This window comes from Neovison vison, chromosome 4 (assembly GCF_020171115.1).
Source record: "Neovison vison isolate M4711 chromosome 4, ASM_NN_V1, whole genome shotgun sequence".
In the NCBI taxonomy this organism is placed as follows: domain Eukaryota; kingdom Metazoa; phylum Chordata; class Mammalia; order Carnivora; family Mustelidae; genus Neogale; species Neogale vison.
The window spans coordinates 195012802-195031999 of NC_058094.1; the positions used below are offsets into that span (position 1 = coordinate 195012802).

General features: G+C 34.9%; 1 protein-coding gene across 1 annotated transcript in view; it reads right to left on the bottom strand.

Moving 5' to 3' along the window:
• BMT2 (base methyltransferase of 25S rRNA 2 homolog) overlaps nucleotides 1–19198 on the bottom strand; it is a 104389-nt gene that overhangs the window by 77089 nt on the left and 8102 nt on the right. The window contains exon 2 of the mRNA XM_044246405.1: nucleotides 12268–12409. Within this exon, the coding sequence (XP_044102340.1) occupies nucleotides 12268–12409 (142 nt within the window). The remainder of the gene's footprint in view (nucleotides 1–12267; nucleotides 12410–19198) is intronic.

A 19198-nucleotide genomic window follows, 5' to 3' on the forward strand; every position in this document is an offset into this window, starting at 1 on the left:
AGCTGGAATCAAGAAAGGTATTAATAAGATGCAATAAAAAACAGAGGCTCTGGGCGCCTGGGTGGCTCAGTGGGTTAAGCTGCTGCCTTTGGCTCAGGTAATGATCTCGGGGTCCCGGGATTGAGTCCTGCATCGGGCTCTCTGCTCAGCAGGGAGCCTGCTTCCTCCTCTCTCTCTCTTTGCCTCTCTGCCTACTTGTGATCTCTGTCTGTCAAATAAATAAATAAAAAATCTTTAAAAAAAAAAACAAAAAAACAAAAACAGAGGCTCTTACTGCTAGGATAAATGAGGCAGAAGAGAGATTTAGTGATATAGAAGACCAAACCATGGAGAATAAAGAAGCTGAACAAAAGAGAGACAACTACTGGACCACGAGGGGAGAATTTGAGAGATAAGTGATACTATAAGATGAAACAGTATTAAAATAATGGGGATTCCAGAAGAAGAGGAAAGAGAGAGGGGAGCAGAAGGTATACGGGAACAAATTATAGTGGAGAATTTCCCTAATATGGCAAAGAAAACAACCAGTAAAATCCAGGAGGCACAGAGAACCCCCTCAAAATAAAAAAAATAGGTCCACACCCTGTCATCTAATAGTAAAACTTACAAGTCTTAGTGACAAAGAGAAAATCCTGAAAGCACCTCAGGACAAGAAGTCTGTAATATACAATGATAAAAATATTAGATTGGCAGCAGACCTATCCACAGAGACCTATTTGGCAGGCCAGAAAGAACTGGCATGATTTACTCAGAGCACTAAATAAGAAAAACATGCAGCCAAGAATACGATATCCAGCTAGGCTATCATTGAAAATAGAAGGAGAGATAAAAAGCTTCCAGGACAAACAAAAACTAAAAGAATTTGCAAACGTCAAGCTAGTCCTGCAAGAAATATTGAAAGGGGTCCTCTAAGCAAAGAGAGAGCCTAAAATAGAACAGAAAGGAACAGAGACAATGTATAGGTAACTGTCACCTTACAGGCAATACAATGGCACTAAAATCCTATCTTTCAGTAGGTATCCTGAATGTAATGGGGCTAAATGCCCCATTCAAAGACACAAGGTATTAGAATGGATAAAAAACCAAAACCCATCAATATGCTATCTATAAGAAATTCATTTTAGACCCAAAGACACCTCCAGATTTAAAGTGAGGGGGTAGAGGGGCGCCTGGGTGGCTCAGTGGGTTGGGCCACTGCCTTCGGCTTGGGTCATGATCTCGGGGTCCTGGGATCGAGTCCCACATGGGGCTCTCTGCTCAGCGGGGAGCCTACTTCCTCTTCTCTCTCTGCCTGCCTCTCTGCCTACTTGTAATCTCTCTCTGTCAAATAAATAAACAAAATCTTAAAAAAAAAAAAAAAGTGAGGGGATAGAAAACAATTTTCCATGCTAAGCGCCATCAAACAAAGAGCTGGGGTGGCAATCCTTAAGATTTTAAGCCAAAGACTGTAATAAGAGATGAGGAAGGACACTATTATCATACTCAAAGGGTCTGTTCAACAAGAAGATCTAACAATGTTAAATATCTATACCCCTAACATGGGAGCAGCCGAATATATAAACCAATTAAAAACAAAATCAAAGAAACACATAGATAATAAGACATAATTGTAGGGGAGTTTAATACTCCCCTCACTGAAATGGACAGATCATCCAAAGAAAAGATAAACAAGGAAATAAAGGTCTTAAATGACAAACTGGACCTGACAGACATCACAGATATATTCAGAACATTCCATCCCAAAGCAAAAGATTACACATTCTTCTCTAGTACACATGGAACATTCTCCAAAATAGATCATACCATGGTCACACATCAGGCTTCAACTGGTACCAAAAGATTGGGATCAATCCCCACATATTTTCAGACCACAATGCTCTGAAGCTAGAAATCAGCCACAAGAGGGAAGAACTCAAATACCTGGAGGCTAAAGAGCATACTACTAAAGAATGAATGAGTCAACCAGGAAATTAAAGAACTGAAAAACTTCATGGAAACAAATGATAATGAGAACACAACTGTTCAAATCTATGGGACACAGCAAAGGCAGTCCTAAGAGTAAAGTATATAGCAACACAAGCCTTTCTCAAGAAACAAGAAAGTTCTCAAGGACACAACCTAACCCTACATCTAAAGGAGCTGGAGAAAGAACAGCAAAGAAAGCCTAAACCCAGCAGCAGAAAAGAAATCATAAAGATCAGAGCACAAATCAATGAAATAGAAACCAAAAGAACAGTAGAACAAATCAACGAAACTAGGAGTTGATTCCTTGAAAGAATTAATGGGATTGACAAACCCCTGGCCAGACTTATCCAAAAGAAAAGAGAAAGGACCCAAGTTAAAAAAGATCATGAAAGAAAGAGGAGAGATCACAACCAACACCAAAGAAATACAAACAATTATAAGAACATATGATGAGCAACTATATGCCAGCAAATCTGACAATCTGGAAGAAAGGGATGCATTCCTAGAGACATATAAACTACCAAAACTGAACCAGGAAGAAATGGAAAACCTGAACAGACCCATAACCAGTAAGGAGATTGAAGCAGTCATCAAAAATCTCCCAACAAACAAGAGCCCAGGGTTAGACGGCTTCCCGGGGGAATTCTCCCAAACATTTCAAGAAGAATTAAAAAATATTCCAAAAAATAGAAATGGAAGGAAAAAATATTCCAAAAAATAGAAATGGAAGGAAAACTTCCAAACTCATTTTATGAGGCCAGGGATAGCCACTATCACCACTGCTATTCAATGTACTACTAGAAGTCCTATCCTCAGCAATCAGACAACAAAAAGAAATTAAAGGAATCCAAATCGGCAAGGAAGTAGTGAAACTATCACTCTTTGCAGACGATATGATACTTTGTGTGGAAAACCCGAAAGACTCCACTCCACAACTGCTAGAACTCATACAGGAATTCAGTAAAGTGGCAGGATATAAAATCAATGCACAGAAATCAGTTGCATTTCTATACACCAACCACAAGACAGAACAAAGAGAAATTAAGCCTTTCCCATTTACAATGGCACTCAAAACCGTACGATACCTGGGAATAAACCTAACCAAAGAGGCAAAGAATCTGTACTCAGAAAACTATATATAGTACTCATGAAAGAAATTGAGGAAGACACAAAGAAATGGAAGAATGTTCCATGCTCATGGATTGGAAGAACAAATATTGTGAAAATGTCTATGCTACCTAAAGCCATCTACACATTTAATGCAATCCCTATCAAAATACCATCAATTTTTTTGAAGAAATGGAACAAATAACCCTAAAATTTATATCGAACCAGAAAAGACCCCGAATAGCCAGAGGAATGTTGAAAAAGAAAGCCAAAGTCGGTGGCATCACAATTCCAGACTTCAAGCTCTATTACAAAGCTGTCATCATCAACACAGTATGGTACTGGCACAGAAACAGAGACACAGATCAATGGAACAGAATAGAGAGCCCAGAAATAGACCCTCAACTCTATGGTCAACTAATCTTCCACAAAGCAGGAAAGAATGTCCAAGGGAAAATGTCTCTTCCACAAAGGGTGTTGGGAAAATTGGACAGCCATGTACAGAAAAATGAAACTGGACCATTTCCATACACCACACACAAAAATAGACTCAAAATGGATGAAGGGCCTCAATGTGAGAAAGGAATCCATCAAAATCCTTGAGAACACAAGCAGCAACCTCTTTGACCTCAGTCGCAGCAACTTCTTCCTAGAAACATCCCCAAAGGCAAGGGAAGCAAGGGCAAAAATGAACTATTGGGACTTCATCGAGATCAAAAGTTTTTGCACAGCAGAGGAAACAGTCAACAAAACCAAAAGACAACTGACAGAATGGGAGAAGATATTCACAAATGACATTATCAGATAAAGGGCTAATATTCAAAATCTATAAAGAACTTACCAAACTCAACACCCAAAGAACAAATAAGACAATCCAGATATGAGCAGAGGACATGAACAGACATTTCTGCAAAGAAGATCTCCAGATGGCCAACAGACAAATGAAAAAGTGCTCCACATCACACAGCACCAGGGAAACAGAAATCAAAACCACAGTGAGATACCACCTCACGCCAGTCAGAATAGCTAAAATTAGCAAGTCAGGAGACAACAGATGCTGACAAGGATGCAGAGAAAGGGGAACCCTCCTACACTGCTGGTGGGAATGGAAGCTGGTGCAGCCACTCTGCAAAACAGCACAGAGGTTCCTCAGAAAGTTGAAAATAGAGCTATCCTATGACCCAGCAATCGCACTACTGGGTATTTACCCTAAAGATACTAATGTATTGATCCAAGGGGGCATGTGTACCCGAATGTTTATACCAGCAATGTCCAAAACAGCCAGACTATGGAAGGAGCCTAGATGTCTATCAACAGATGAATGGATAAAGATGATGTAGTTTATATATATGATGGAATACTATGCAGCCATCAAAAGAAATGAAATCTTGCCATTTGCAATGATGTGGATGGAACTAGAAGCTATTGTGTTGAGTGAAATAAGTCAGTCAGAGAAAGACAATTATCATATGATCTCTCTGATATGAGGAATCTGAGAGGCAGAGTAAGGGGTCTGGGGGGTAGGGGAGGAAAAAATGAAACAAGATGGGATTGGGAAGGAGACAAACCATAAGAGACTCTTAATCTCACAAAAGAGACTGAGGGTTACTGGGGATGGTGGTGGAGAGGGTGGCTGGGTTATGGACATTGGGGAGGGTATGTGATATGGTGAGTGCTGTGAAATGTGTAAACCTGACGATTCACAGACCTGTACCCCTGGGGCAAATAATACATGTTAGTAAGAAAAAAAAATTTTTTTAAGAAAAAGGGAAAAAACAAACAAACCAAAGGAAAAAAAAACTAGAGAGAAAGAAAGAAAATTCTGTATAGTGACAGATGAGTTTACCTAGACAACCCAAAAGACTCTATAAGAAACCAGTATCAACAGTAAGATAATTCAGTAAAACAAGATGTAAAACATACAAAAATTAAAAACATCTGTATATATAATATACATGTATATATATACATATATATATATTAGCCTTTCTTAATATAATGGAAGGGAAGATCATATTTACCACAGCAATAAAATGTTAAATGCACATAACCCATATTCAGAAAATTGTAAGATACTATTGAACAACTCAAAAGCAGAGTGGATCAAATGGAAAGATACATACATAACTTTTTCATGGACATGATTCAACATTACAAAGATGTCAGTTTTCTGTAGTTATTAAAAAAATAATATAAATCCAATAAAAATAAAAACTTACAAATTGAGTTATAAGAGTTGGTTCTAAAATACATGCCAAAAAACAAAACAAAACAAAAAGCAAAACAAAAAGGAGAGAAGAAGAATCAAGAAAACCCTGAGAAGGAAGTGCAGGTGGTGGGGTGAGGTAGGGGGATGATGTTACAGAGTAACATGGATTAAATAATAGAGACAATGAAAAACAACAAAGTCCTAAAACAGAACTCTAGCATACAGTTGGCCAATTTGGCATATAAATGTCATGCCAAATCACTGCAGAAAAGGGGGACTTTTTCATAAATCATGTTGGGGAAATGGATAATTACTTGGTGGGGGGAGTTAGAGCTATAATTCCCAACAAATACCAGAATGAATTCCAAACAGGTCAGAGATCTAAACGTAAAAAATGATATCATTCAATTACTAGAAGAAAACTAGTAAGTAAATGAGTAAACTACTATTAGGAATTCTTATAGTCTGGGAATCAGAAGAGCTTTTCTAAGACAACTGAAATCTGTAAGCAATGAAAGAGGTACATATCTGATTATGTAAAAACAATTCTTCTACATGGCAAAACAAAAAACCTGCATGGCAAAAGATATAAAGGGTCAAAGAAAAAGGGCACATATCTGTAAATCATATAAAAAAAAACTATGAAAAAAAAAAAGATAAAAGGAACCAAAAGGAATGGGAAAAAGAGGTATCCAAAACATAAACATATAACTCACAAAAAAGGGTAATTTTTAAATATATGAAGCATACTAACCTCACTCACAAGAGAAAATAAAACCACACAGATACCAGTTGCCACCTATCAAACTGGCAAAACTTTAAAAGGTAGGTGAGACTGTGAAGAAATAGGTATTCCTGTTTTTTGCTGGTGGAACTGCAAAATGATTTAACCTTATTTAAGGTTATCTAAGGTGATTTGACAATACCTAACAAAATCACATATACATTTACTCTTCTCCCTTGCAATTCCACATCCAGGAAACTAAAAAGATACAATGCCAAAAATTCAAAATGAATACGTACTAGGGTATCCACTATAGCAGTATTTGTAACAGGAAAAGCTTATAAATAACTGACCAAAATGAGGAAGATATCTATATACTTGTGATTGGTTAATTTATGCTGTCAACTTGACTGGGCCAAGGGGTGCCTGGATATCTGGGTAAACATTCTAAGTGTTTCTGTGAGGATGTTTATGAATGAGATTAACATTTAAATTAGTAAACTGAGTAAAGCAGACTGTCCTTCATAAGGGGGTGGGCCTCATCCAATGACTTTAAGGTTTGCATAGAACAAAAGGCTAACCCTCCCCAGAGTATGAAAGCCTCCTCCAGCCTGACTGCCTCAGCACAGGGACACTGAATTTTTCCTGCCTTCAGACTCAGACTAAAACATCCGCCCTTCCTAGCCTTCAAGCCTGCCAGGTTTAAGACTGTAACTACACCTCTGGTTCTCCTGGGTCTCCAGCATGTCAACTCATCCTGCAGATTTTGGGATTTGTCAGCCTCCATAAACAGGAGTCAATTCTCTGGAGAACCATGACCAGTACAATACCAAAGAGTGATCTTCATGAGATATTATTACATAAAAGAGAAAGGTATAAAATAGAGTATGTAACATATACCACTTGAACACAGAAGAATAGGTGGATATATGTGTGTATGTGAATTTGGTTAATTCTTAAAAAAAACAGGATAAAACAAATGAAGAAAAAGGATGGGATCATTTTATGAATACAACTTTATATAAAGTTTTGAGTTTTGAACCATATAAATGTTTCATATTCCCACAAATTAAAATAGGGGAAAACTCATAAAAATGAAAGAAAAGTGAACACAACCATATACAAAAGAACTATTTCAAGTAACTTTTAAACATAGGATCCTGACTCTTAGTGGAATATGTTCTAAAAGACAAAAGAACTGCAAAGAAATTTTAAACTTCATTCAGTTTATTGTTAAATGTAAAACTGGCACTGTAATTTTCAAACCCCTTTATGTGAACTATAGGACAAAAGCAAATGCATTAATATTATTCAGAACTAAGTACTTTAGCAGCAGACCTAGTGCCCATATCTTACTTTATCTTCTAAATGCTGTTTCCCACTAAAAGAAAGTAGGGCCCTGTGAAGAAATAGTTTGATTCTAAGTCTCAGAGAGCAAAAGTAAAGGTTCATCTTGTTTTAGAGAGTTAAGAAAGTGCGCACAGGTGATGTCAGAACATAGAATCCAGCTTGGAAGGGGCTCCCACCGACTACATATGAAATAATCTGAACATCTTCCCCCCCAATAACAACAAAAAAAGACTGATGGAAGACTGAATAAATAAATAATATCAGAGGCCACAGTGATATTGCAAAAATTAAAAAAAAAAAGCCCTCAAAACCAAAAAGCTTACTCATCACAATTGTAACAATTATACCAATTTCTTATTGAGAAATTGCTAATTAAACAAAAAAAATTAGGTATACATGTATGTATATTTTTACCCAGCCTTTCTGAAGAATAGGTTATTATTCCCTGTTCATAAAGAAAAGCTTTTATTTACAGAAGCTAATAAAAGCAAAGAATGATACAATTTGAACAAACATTTTGCAAACCCAAATGAAACAGTTTCTTTAATAAACAAATAAACCTGTTAGCTGCTTAGAGGCACCTGGTTATGCTGTTACTGGGAGAAAAGAACTATACAATCTGAAAAACAATGTATTAAGAAATTAAGAGAGCTAAAGATACAACGGTCTAAAGGAACTAAAAGAAAGACCTAGATGAGAAGAGATCACAGGCACTTTGTACATTTGTTGAAAAGGTACATGGGTAGCAAAGGATCATGTCTTCCATAGTAGAAGGATTCTGCTTGATTAAAGGGAAACCAGCAGAACTTTTAACGGTTGCTTAGAATAGTGTGACTAACTGGAATCTTTAAGAAACCCAAGTGCAGAGATTGTTCTCCCTGTTCTACTCCTGCAACCTCCCCACCCCACATAGGTCTTGATTTTCAAATATGAAAAAGGCAGTGGGGCAGCACTAGAGGCATGGAGCGTGACTAAAAAGCAGAGAAAATTCTTTGCACTCTTCTGTAGGCTAAGGTCTCAGAGTCTTGCCGGAGAAAGGTTCTTGTTTTATACATAAGACAGAACTCACCCTCAAAGCACTTGAAGCCAGAGGTGAAATGAAACTATGTAATCCATTTTAACCCCTGATGGATCGAAGTGTCAGTCTCCCATCCTAGCAGCCACTCAATGAGAGAGAGAGGGAAAAAAAAAAAAAAGCATGCCCTCTCTAGGGAAAACTAATATTTATGCCAGTCTCTTCAAAACACAGTGTTCGTGTGTGTGTATATATATATATTTAAAAATTACCAGACATACAATGAAGCAGGAAAATGATCCATAATAGCCAAAAGAAAAAAACAGCCAAAAGAAGATCTAGATAAAACATGTTGGAATAAACAAAGACTTTAAAATAATTGTTATAATTCTTTTAATTCAGAAAAAGGTTAACTGATTAGAACTTCAAAAGAAAAATGAAATCTCTAACAGATGAACCAAATAATTATTATACAAAAATTGAGAAAATGGTATCTTGAAAGTATCTCTCTTGGTAACAGACAGAACAAAAAGCCAAAAAAAAAAAAATCGGTAAGGATATACAGATATTCTGAATAGTACTATCAACCATCTTGAAACCAAAAACCACAGAAGAGAGAATGTGGGATATTTTACACATAATCTGACATTTCTCTAAAAACGCAAATAAAAACAAGAATCTTAAGAAATGTAACCACCAAATGTCATGCATGAGCCCTAATTAGATTTAGAAAAAAAATTATAAGGACATTTTGGGGACAATTCTAAAAAAAACTGAATTTTTGAAATAAAATTTTTAGGAAATGAGAAAACTACTGTTAATTATCTTAATGTGATGATGGTATGGTGGTTATGGAGAAGAATGTCCTTATTCTTAGGAGATGTGTGGGAACGAAAGTCATGTTTTCTGCAATTTACCTGCAAATGATTCAGGAAACAATGTGTTTCTATGTACAAAGACTTAGAAAAAGCAAATTCTTTTATTAAACATAACGACTATACGTTTGTGTCTTATTTCTAGTTTTTAGTATTTCTGTAAGTCAAATTTTAGTATTACTGTAAGTCAAATTTTATTATTTTTTTTTTCAGGAAATCATATGTAGAATTCATTTAGCTAAACAGCCAATAAAATCTTAGAAGGGTAATGTCAGTAAGGCTTAACTCACATACCAAATTCTTATGAAGTTTTAAGTATAATTAACTGGAAAGAAACTTCTGTTAGACCCTTTTTAAAACCCACTTTAGCTTTCAAATTACCACTGCTTTCTTAGAATTATCAACAGAGAAATGAATTATATATAACCCAAGTTAAAACTGCAGATAAATCAAGTTTCAAAATTCAATACTGTTTTGAAGCCTTTTCCCTCAAGCTAGTTTAAACTTTAAAGACATTATAAAACTCCTCATGGATTAAATCCCACAGTAAGATTAGTTTACAATATTTTGCCACTGTTCTTTTACAGTTTGACCTCAATTCTTATGAATGTTCCTTTTCAGCAGTTTGACCTAAAAATGACCTCTTTCAGAACACATGTAGATACAATAACTATTGATAAAAACCACAAATCCAAGGAAAAACAGAGTGAAATGTGAGGCAGATTCATTATTCAAGGAAGGTACAAGCAAATGCTCCTATGAGAGTACCACCTATCAAAGTCCATTTAAGAAAATAAAGTCTGAGAGTTTGCTTAGTGTATATGAATACTAATTTTAAAGCAGTGCTGCTGCTCAAAGCCAAGAATGGTGATCTTAAATAGTGATGGCGCTGATTTTCTGACTGGATTACATTATTACTCTGTGCAATAAAAGAAATACATGGTTCAGCAGTATATCTCATTTTGTGTTTCTTAGCTTGAGGGAGAAAATCTGTATTGTGGGTAAGTAAGATTTATAACCATTTTCCCTCCAGAACCAACCAAACAAACGAAAAACCCCCAAAACATTTTAATTCCAAGCATCTTATTTTCTACTATTCTGGCTCCTTTCTTCAGTTCTCCAACTCCACAATTCTTGGCAGCCACAATCCATTGGTGGGTGATAACACCCTTTCACTCCCCACATCCAACTCATATTTATATATCATTATAATCACCACAATATATATACCATCATTTCCCTACCCCCTCTCTTGAGTCATTATATTCATTTGAGCATTAATCTTATTATACTAATGTTCTGTCCATTCACTTTCTCACTCTCTTAAAAAACTGTTTCCCTATAACTTTATACCTCGATTATTACATTAGTTTCCTGGTTTCCTTAGTTACACCCTCCCCTTCCTATAGTCTATCTTAACAAAGCAATTAATTCTTAAGAATTCCAGACACATTATAAAAGGTTAATAAAATCCTGTTAATCTTCTTAAAACATCCAGTGACTCATTCACACAGAATAAAAGCCAATGTCTTTACAATGGTTTACAAAATTTTACAGACTCTAGCTGTTCATTATCTTACTCTTTACCACTCTTCTTCTCCTCATATTTTGCTCTAGCCAAACTGGTTTCCTTATTGTTTCAGAAACAGCCCAGCAATAGTCTGTACCTCAAAGCCTTCAGAATTCTAAGGCTTGGTCTCTCACTTTTTTCGTGCTTTTATACATATCACTTCAGTGAGGCCGACCCTGTCTACCCTACTTAAAATCGTTCTATTTTTCCTTGCTTCACTTTTCTCATGGCACTTACTATATCTGACTTAGCGTATATTTAACTTATATATTGTTTCTTGCCTCTATTAGCATGAAAGAGAGAGCAAGAGAGCAAGGATTTTGGTGGATTATTGTATTCTCGGTGCCTATGATGTGACTAGTACATAGCAGACAATCATTAAAAATTATTATGAGATGAACAAAATAATTAAATATATTTAATTTTTTTCTCTGGATTATTTGTTGAATGAATGAAATACGCATTATTACATAACTTTTAAATGATATTAAAACAGAAATTTTGGATAGAAAAACTACAATGAAATATAAACCAGAAGTTATCATAAATTTATTGTCCACATAAAAAGGAAATACTTTGTTTTCTGAGACTTCATTTTTTATTAATTTTTTGTTTATTTACTTTTTTAGAGAGAGAGAATAAGAGATAGGAGGGGCATAATGAGGAAGAGAGAAAGAATCCTAAGTAGACTCCACCCCCCACCTCCCCACCCCACCCCCCACCCCCGTGCAGAGCCCTAGAGCTCTATCTCACAACCCTGCTGTAAGCCAAAATCAGTTGCTTAAGGGACTGAGCCACCCAGCCACCCCTGGGAGTTCATTTTTAAATTCAGTCAATATACATATCTATTCTTCTCATTTTACCACCTTGAGAGAACTGACTGGAAGTATTTCACTTTCTGATATTTTAAATGTTAGAATTTATACTATTAATTTAAACTATGATAAGATAAACATCCAAAATAAATTTAAGTGCTACAACACTCTAAGTCATACAACCAAAATTCAGGCTTTTAACACTTTTAAGATGTTTTCAAACTTTAAATTATAGAAACATATTCACTTTTACTTGAATCCAAATATAATTATGAAAAGAAATTTCTATACTATAACTTATTAATGAAGAGTTAAGTGTTAAAACTCCTATTTTAAATGTATTAGTGTTTAAGTATATTAAATGCATTTAAAATTATACTTTTATTTATTTTTAGAGCTATGTTTTAAAAAAGTTTAAACAAAATTAAAAGTTATATCTGAGAAAAACATTTTGATGAAAAAGAGATGAATAATATGAACCTAGGGAAAGAGAGTCAAGGGGGAAAAGTTATCTAAAAGATATAATGTTTTAAAACAGCTCTATTTTGGTACAGTGAATTATACAAAGCATTACTTGGATTTAAGAGTTTAAACAGTACATTAGAAACCAAAAATGTTAGTTCATAAAAACACTCACCTACAACACCATTCAATACGACCTTCGCCCTCACAAGTTTTTGCCCAATGGTTATCTGCCAAATTTTTCATTGCAACAGCATATTCACAAAGGGTTTCCTCATCCTCACAATGTTCTCGCCAGATCTTATCAAAATCTCCCACTAAAAACAAGGGGAAAAATGAATTAAGTTAATTTCACTTAAAAATATCTAAGGCTTTTAAAAGTTTATTTCTGCATAACCCATAATTACTTAAAAATGAGAAAAGCAAAATCATGAAATCCAATTTCATGAAACTTAAACTTTTTAATTTTAAAAGGTCCTTTATGCAAAAGATGCAACATTTTAACTATGATGATATGTTAATCAAATCAAATAAATTTTACCAGTTTAAACAGATGGATTTGTGAAGCTCAAACTAAAAAACATAAGCAGACATAGGTATGAGTTATCAGTTTATAAACCAAAAACACACAGGGAGGGAACAATTATGGCTGGGCATTCAAGCATTAATTATCTTGCTACCCTTGGGCAATATGACCTTGCAGCGCAGAGTAAAGTTACTTAAGCTTGCTTCTTGCCTGTTATTTTCTTGGATCTTTACATACAGTTTTCTATATTAAAAAGGGGTTGATAGGTGAGATGGTAACATAAATTAGCAAGCAAGCTAAATATTTTTATTTACTTACTTGGACATGCTCTTAGCATACAGTACTTTAAAAAATTATTATCCTTGGGCAAAAATGCTGCTAGAGAAATTATCTTGGAAGCCCCTCCAAAGCTTCAAATCTTTATAAAATGTTCTGAATAAAAATTATAAGCTGACTGTATTTGCCATCACCTTTTTAAAAACATTAAATCAGTCACCACTTTTAATATGAAATCTGACAGAGCAATGTGCGTTCTGATAAAATATGGAATAAGAATGCTATGGCCAAATAAATGAGCATTATCATAATTGTAAGGGAAAAGAATAAACAAAAGGATAAACAAAAATTATCGTGGTGGCTTCACTCAACATCCTTAAGTCTTAAGATTAAGTTTTATTGCCTTATGTTCAAATGTAGGCAATTGTTTGGTGGCAGAATAAAATAAAAAACATAAAATAAAACAGCCAAATTTGAAGATCATAGTCAAATTCTCTCCCCAGTTAAGGCTATTACATTCTAGCATATAAGAAGTGTTTGTTTTTTAACATAGAAAAGTAATTAAAACAGTTCAAATACATCAAGACTGACTTACTCAAAATTTCAAAAACCTTATTACTGTAAGCACAGAGACCAAGAAGGACTGAGTTGAAGATCAAAATACTAGCCCTTTAGTTTGACTAAACTGAGAAACAGCAATAAAGGTACATACATGCCCATACACACAGTGCTAAAATGATTACATATCACAGTCTCCATATTGGCTTGAATACTGACTGTAAACCCAAAAGGGATGAAGGTTTCTCTTTTGGAGGGTTATGTATTTACACAACAATATTTTCATTAACCAGTAATATTTGTGTAGTGACAGAGCTAGCTCTCAATTTGTTATATAGTGAACTGCAATAACCAGCCACTAAAACAGGCAGGCAAACATATTTCCTAAATTCTTAAAGAAAAACTCCTCAGTTTTAGCAACATCTTTTAGATAGAGTAATTTACCAAATCTCTAATAGAACTACAGGAAGTAAAGTCTTTGAGAAAAATATTTTTATTAATGATACATTAATAAACCTATGATGGTTCCTAACTCTTCCTAACTATTCATCAGACTTGATATCAAATGGTTCATTAAGGAAAAGTATCATTTTAGAGGTGCTTTATCTTTTATTAAGATGGATAGCTTCAATTCTAAAAGGCCTTTTGTTTGAACTTCTAAGTTTCACTGCTCTAATATGAAAAATAAATACATAAAATTACTATATTTGTTGGTAATAACAATCATTCAAACAAAAGCTGTATGGCCAAATATATCTGGGAAAAGCTATGTTTAACATATTTAAACAGATTTCTTTTCTGTAAGACTTTTTAGCTTAGATTCTACAGAAGATACAACATAAGACAAAGACCTGGGTGTAAGTAGATTTTTGGGAGAGAATCCTAGGAAACAGAAGTGAGGGAGAGGGGAGAATAAGCCAAGGCAGGAAAAAAATGCTAATACAAAGGTACACTATTGAGTTCTGCTGCTGTGGGCTAAAGAAGCATATGAATTCTGGAATTTTGCACCTAAAAGACAGGAGGCTAGGACATTTTATGCATCAGCTACAATCCCCAATTAACTGAGAGTTGATGAGAACCTCTACTTCTAGTTTGCACTTAGGCACTGAGTAAGGCGACATCCTTAGTGGGGTCCAGCAGTGTTGAAGAATAGTGGAAAACAGCACTCAGTTAAAGTGCAACTATGATGATACTGAAACTGATGCATAATTAGTAAAGTGTAGTACCCTTATATATAATTGAGACTAAACAATGTAATTGTATATATTTTTCATTCTTTCAGTGGATTTGCTGAAAAAAAAAAAAATACTCTATATCAAAACATTACCCAGGATAACAAAGTTAATGAGCTAGCACTGGCATCAAAGAAAGGGAAGAAGAAATGTCACAAGATGTGGTAGATGCTATATGAACCAGATTATGTTCCCCATGTCCAATGTAAGGCATCCTGGACCCAGAACTTTTAAATCATATACAAGAAGAATGTATCAAGAAGACACTATGTTAAATAGTGGTTACAAAGTTGAAGAAAAAACACTGCCGCCAGTTATTAAAAAATTCTACTTTCTAGAATACTCTTGAAAGCTTGTTAAACAAACAGAATGGGCAAATTCAGGTTTTTTTCCCACAACAGTCCATTCTCTGTTTTTACAGTATTCAAAATAATTTATGATTTGAGATCTAAAAGCCAACACCAGTTAAGGTTGACCAGTGCCCAGTATCCATAATCAAAATCCTCCTGCTGGGGCGCCTGGGTGGCTCAGTGGGTTGGGCCGCTGCCTTCGGCTCAGGTCATGATCTCGGGGTCCTGGGACCGAGTCCCGCGTCGGGCTCTCTGCTCAGCAGGGAGCCTGCTTCCTCCTCTCTCTCTCTCTGCCTGCCTCTATGCCTACTTGTGGTCTCTCTCTGTCAAATAAATAAATAAATAAATAAAATCTTTTAAAAATAATATATATATATATGTCCTCTGGCCTAACTTAAAATTAATAATTAGTGGATATTTTATGGCCAAACTAAATGAATATAAAGAAGAAATCAGTAATCATTTGTTCAAGTACATAGTTTTAAAGATCATGTTAAAGCTCTGCTTCATCTAAAAGACAAAGTCGTTGGGGCGCCTGGGTGGTTCAGTGGGTTAATGCCTCTGACTTCGGCTCAGGTCATGATCCCAGGGTCCTGGGACTGAGCTCCGTATCGGGCTCTCTGCTCAGCCAGGAGCCTGCTTCCTCCTCTCTCTGCCTGCCTCTCTGCTTACTTGTGATCTCTCTCTGTCAAATAAATAAAATCTTTACAAAAAATTAAAAAAAAAAGATAAAGTCATTAAGTTGCCTAACAAGATTCTGAACTGTTAACATGACTTCTATTTTTATATTCTTACAAATTTTTAAAACAGTAATTTAAAAAAACTAGTTAATAATTTAAAACACAACTGATGCCAATTTAAGTTGTCAAACTAAGTTCAGTAACGGAAATCAATGAACCAAGTTATTTTGGAAGATTGGTCCTAAAAATCAAGAGAGTATCATAATTACTGACTAAATTCACCTCTACAAACATTTTATGTGACAACTAAAAGAAAAAAAATATGAGCTACTACTTCCTATAAAAAGTGGTAACAGTAACAACTAGGAAAAAATTAATAGCACATTAATTCATTAATTCAAAAGACAGAGTTCCATGGAATCTAATACAAAAACAAAAAAACAAGCTGACAGATACAGACAGCAGATTGGTGGTCACTAGAAGTGTGGGATAGGGTGTGGGAGAAATGGGTGAAGGGGTCAAAAGATACAAACTTTCAGTTATAAAATAAATAAGTCACGAGGATGTAAAAAAAAAAAGAAAGAAAGAAAGTTCCATTTTTCATAATTTGGTGATTAGTTTAAGGTATTATTACTTTGGGGTGCCTGGATGGCTCAGTAGGTTAAACCTCTGCCTTCAGCTCAGGTCACGCTCTCAGGGTCCTGGGATTGAGTCCCACATCGAGCTCTCTGCTCCCCACGCCCCCCTGCCCCCTGCCTGCCTCTCTGCCTACTTGTGATCTCTCTCTCTCTGTTAAATAAATAAACTCTTAAATATATATATATATAATTACTTTGAGTGCAAATGTCTTTTTTGTTTTGTTTTGTTTAAGATTTTATTTATTTGACAGAGAGACACACACCGAGAGAGGGAACACAAGCGGGGTGAGTGGGAGAGGGAGAACCAGGCTCCCCACCAAACAGGGAGCCCAATTCAGGGCTTGATCCCAGGGACCCACAACCTGAGCTGAAGGCAGACGCTTAAGGAACTGAGCTACCCTGGTGCCTCTGGTGTCTTTTAAGAACCAAGTATAATGGAGTTAAGGAGTTATTCATCTTTACTCTTCTAAATAACCTCAAGAACAGGTCCAAACTTAAGTGAACCAATGGAATCCCCTATTTAAGTTGATACTATTTTTCCTTTTTGAATTAACTTCTCTCCTGCCATTTGTTATAAGCAAATTTCTTTCCTTCAAATCATAACTGAATTCACATATTCAAAAGGGACCATCTGCTTCTTACTTGATCATCTTACAATTACTTCATATATGTATCTGCAATCCTTATAGTACTTTGTCACTTGTTTATGGATATTGTCTATTAAGACCATAAGATGGTAATTTTCCCATTAGAAAGTATAAATTGAAAGGCAAAGACTTTTTGATTTAAAACTTATATAAGCTATAAAAGTTAGTGATGGTGCCCCATTATTGGGGGAAAAATGTTTTACATTTTTGCCATGTTCAAAAAATACACAAAACACCAAAATTATAAATTCAGTACCAGAGTAAAATTAAAACTAGAGTTGACAACTGTCAGTGGATAATAGTGATGAAAAAAGTAAAATCTGAATACTTCAAAATAATGTTCTCAAAATAAGAATTACAAGAGGCTTGGAAAAACAATAGATTCAAAGTCAATTTTCTGGAAACTTCACTGTTTTATGCTACTTTATGTATGTATTTTTTACTTTATGTTATTGTCAAAAGAAAAATTTGCAGCTGGAAGTGCAATTGTATCCATTAAGTTCTTTGATAACTGTATGTATTTCTAAATAAAAATTTGAAAAAACAAAAAAAATTCAAATGGCATTTTCTATTGAAATAGAAAAAAAAACTCAACAGTACATATATCTTTTAGGAAAAGCTATACGCTTAAAGAGAAATTATTGGTAACAACACTATTTAAATAGATGAGCTATTTTTATGTGAAAAAAAAGATGGATGGTGTTATCTATGCTTAAAGAAAAGACAGATGCATTTTTACATGCTAGGACCATTTGATGTTTACGCTACAAATAATATAATTTTCTCAGTAACTCCCAATTTTCTCACTTTAAAAAGATAAAGCACGGAAAATAAGGAATTTTGTTAAGTGTAAATCTGAGGCCAAATTTAGGTAAGAATAGCATGTAAATTATTCTTAGTGATGTACCCTTCTGAGTCATAATGTCATAGATCAATGCCGCACTATTGTGGTTCTTACATGGAATACAAAACAAATCACATGATTCCACAGTCACAAAACTCTAAAAAAAAGAAGACAAATGTATAGTCAGAAGGATCAGTGGACATGGAGTACAGAGTGAGAGAGGTGTGACTACAGAGGAGCATAAGGAAATTTGGAAACAATAGAAATGTTCTGTATCTTGAATGTAGCAATGCTTCACAGGAGTATACATCTGCCAAAACCCATTGAATTGTACACTTTAAATGGGTTCAGTTTATTGTACATAAATTGTTCCTCAATAAGTTTCATTTAAAATATTATATGCCATGAGCACAGTAAAAGTTAAAAAATTAAAAAAATATATGTATTTCATTAAATTTGAGGCTCATTAACTTCTCTTAAAAAAATAAACAATTTACTTTGAGTATCACAAACAAAACTTGACCTTGTGGAAATTCAGAACTAAAAATCTACTTAATTTTTACTTCGGTACATTATCAAATATGGACAGTAAGATACTTTACCTATAGATGACCAGATTACCAAATTCACATTTCAAGAACCTTTAAAGATCATTTTCTCTAATATGAGGTAAGCAGATAACTCATGACCAAGTGGAAACAAGTTCAACAGCCACTCTATGGCATTAAGACAAGTGTTCAGGTCTAGAGTGTCTCACAAACACAGTTAAACCAGGCTTCTCAGGATTCCTGAGTACCTGATACAGTGACACACCTAAAGGGGAACAAAACATCCATGGTGTGTGGTGTAGAAGGAGCTTCTGAGATTCAAACATAGAACACCTGAAAACTTGCATCTTATATCCAACATGTCATGACTAGTCATTTTTCTGATGAGGGAAAAAACCCAATACTGTGATGTACTAAGGTCAGACCTTTCTTATAAAAACAGAAATATAAGAAGCAAAGCAGTCAGGGCTGGTGGGGGGGTGGGGGCGAAAAAACCTGTTACAGCCATTCTAATACTGAAGAAGACAAAGACTACAGAGCAGTCTTGGTAGAAATTCCAGGAACCAGCCAATAATCTTCAATATTATAGCCCTTAAATGCACCCAGGCAGTATAGTTAAGATATACCTTTTTATTTCTTAAACCATGTATGTAACAAATTTAATGCTTCCTATGTTGCAAATACTGTTTTAAGTACTTAACAAATATTAACTCATTTAATTCTAATACCAACCCACTGAGGCAGATCTTTTACTTTACAGATAAGGAAACTGAAGTACAGAGACATTAAGTAAACTTCTCAAGGGTA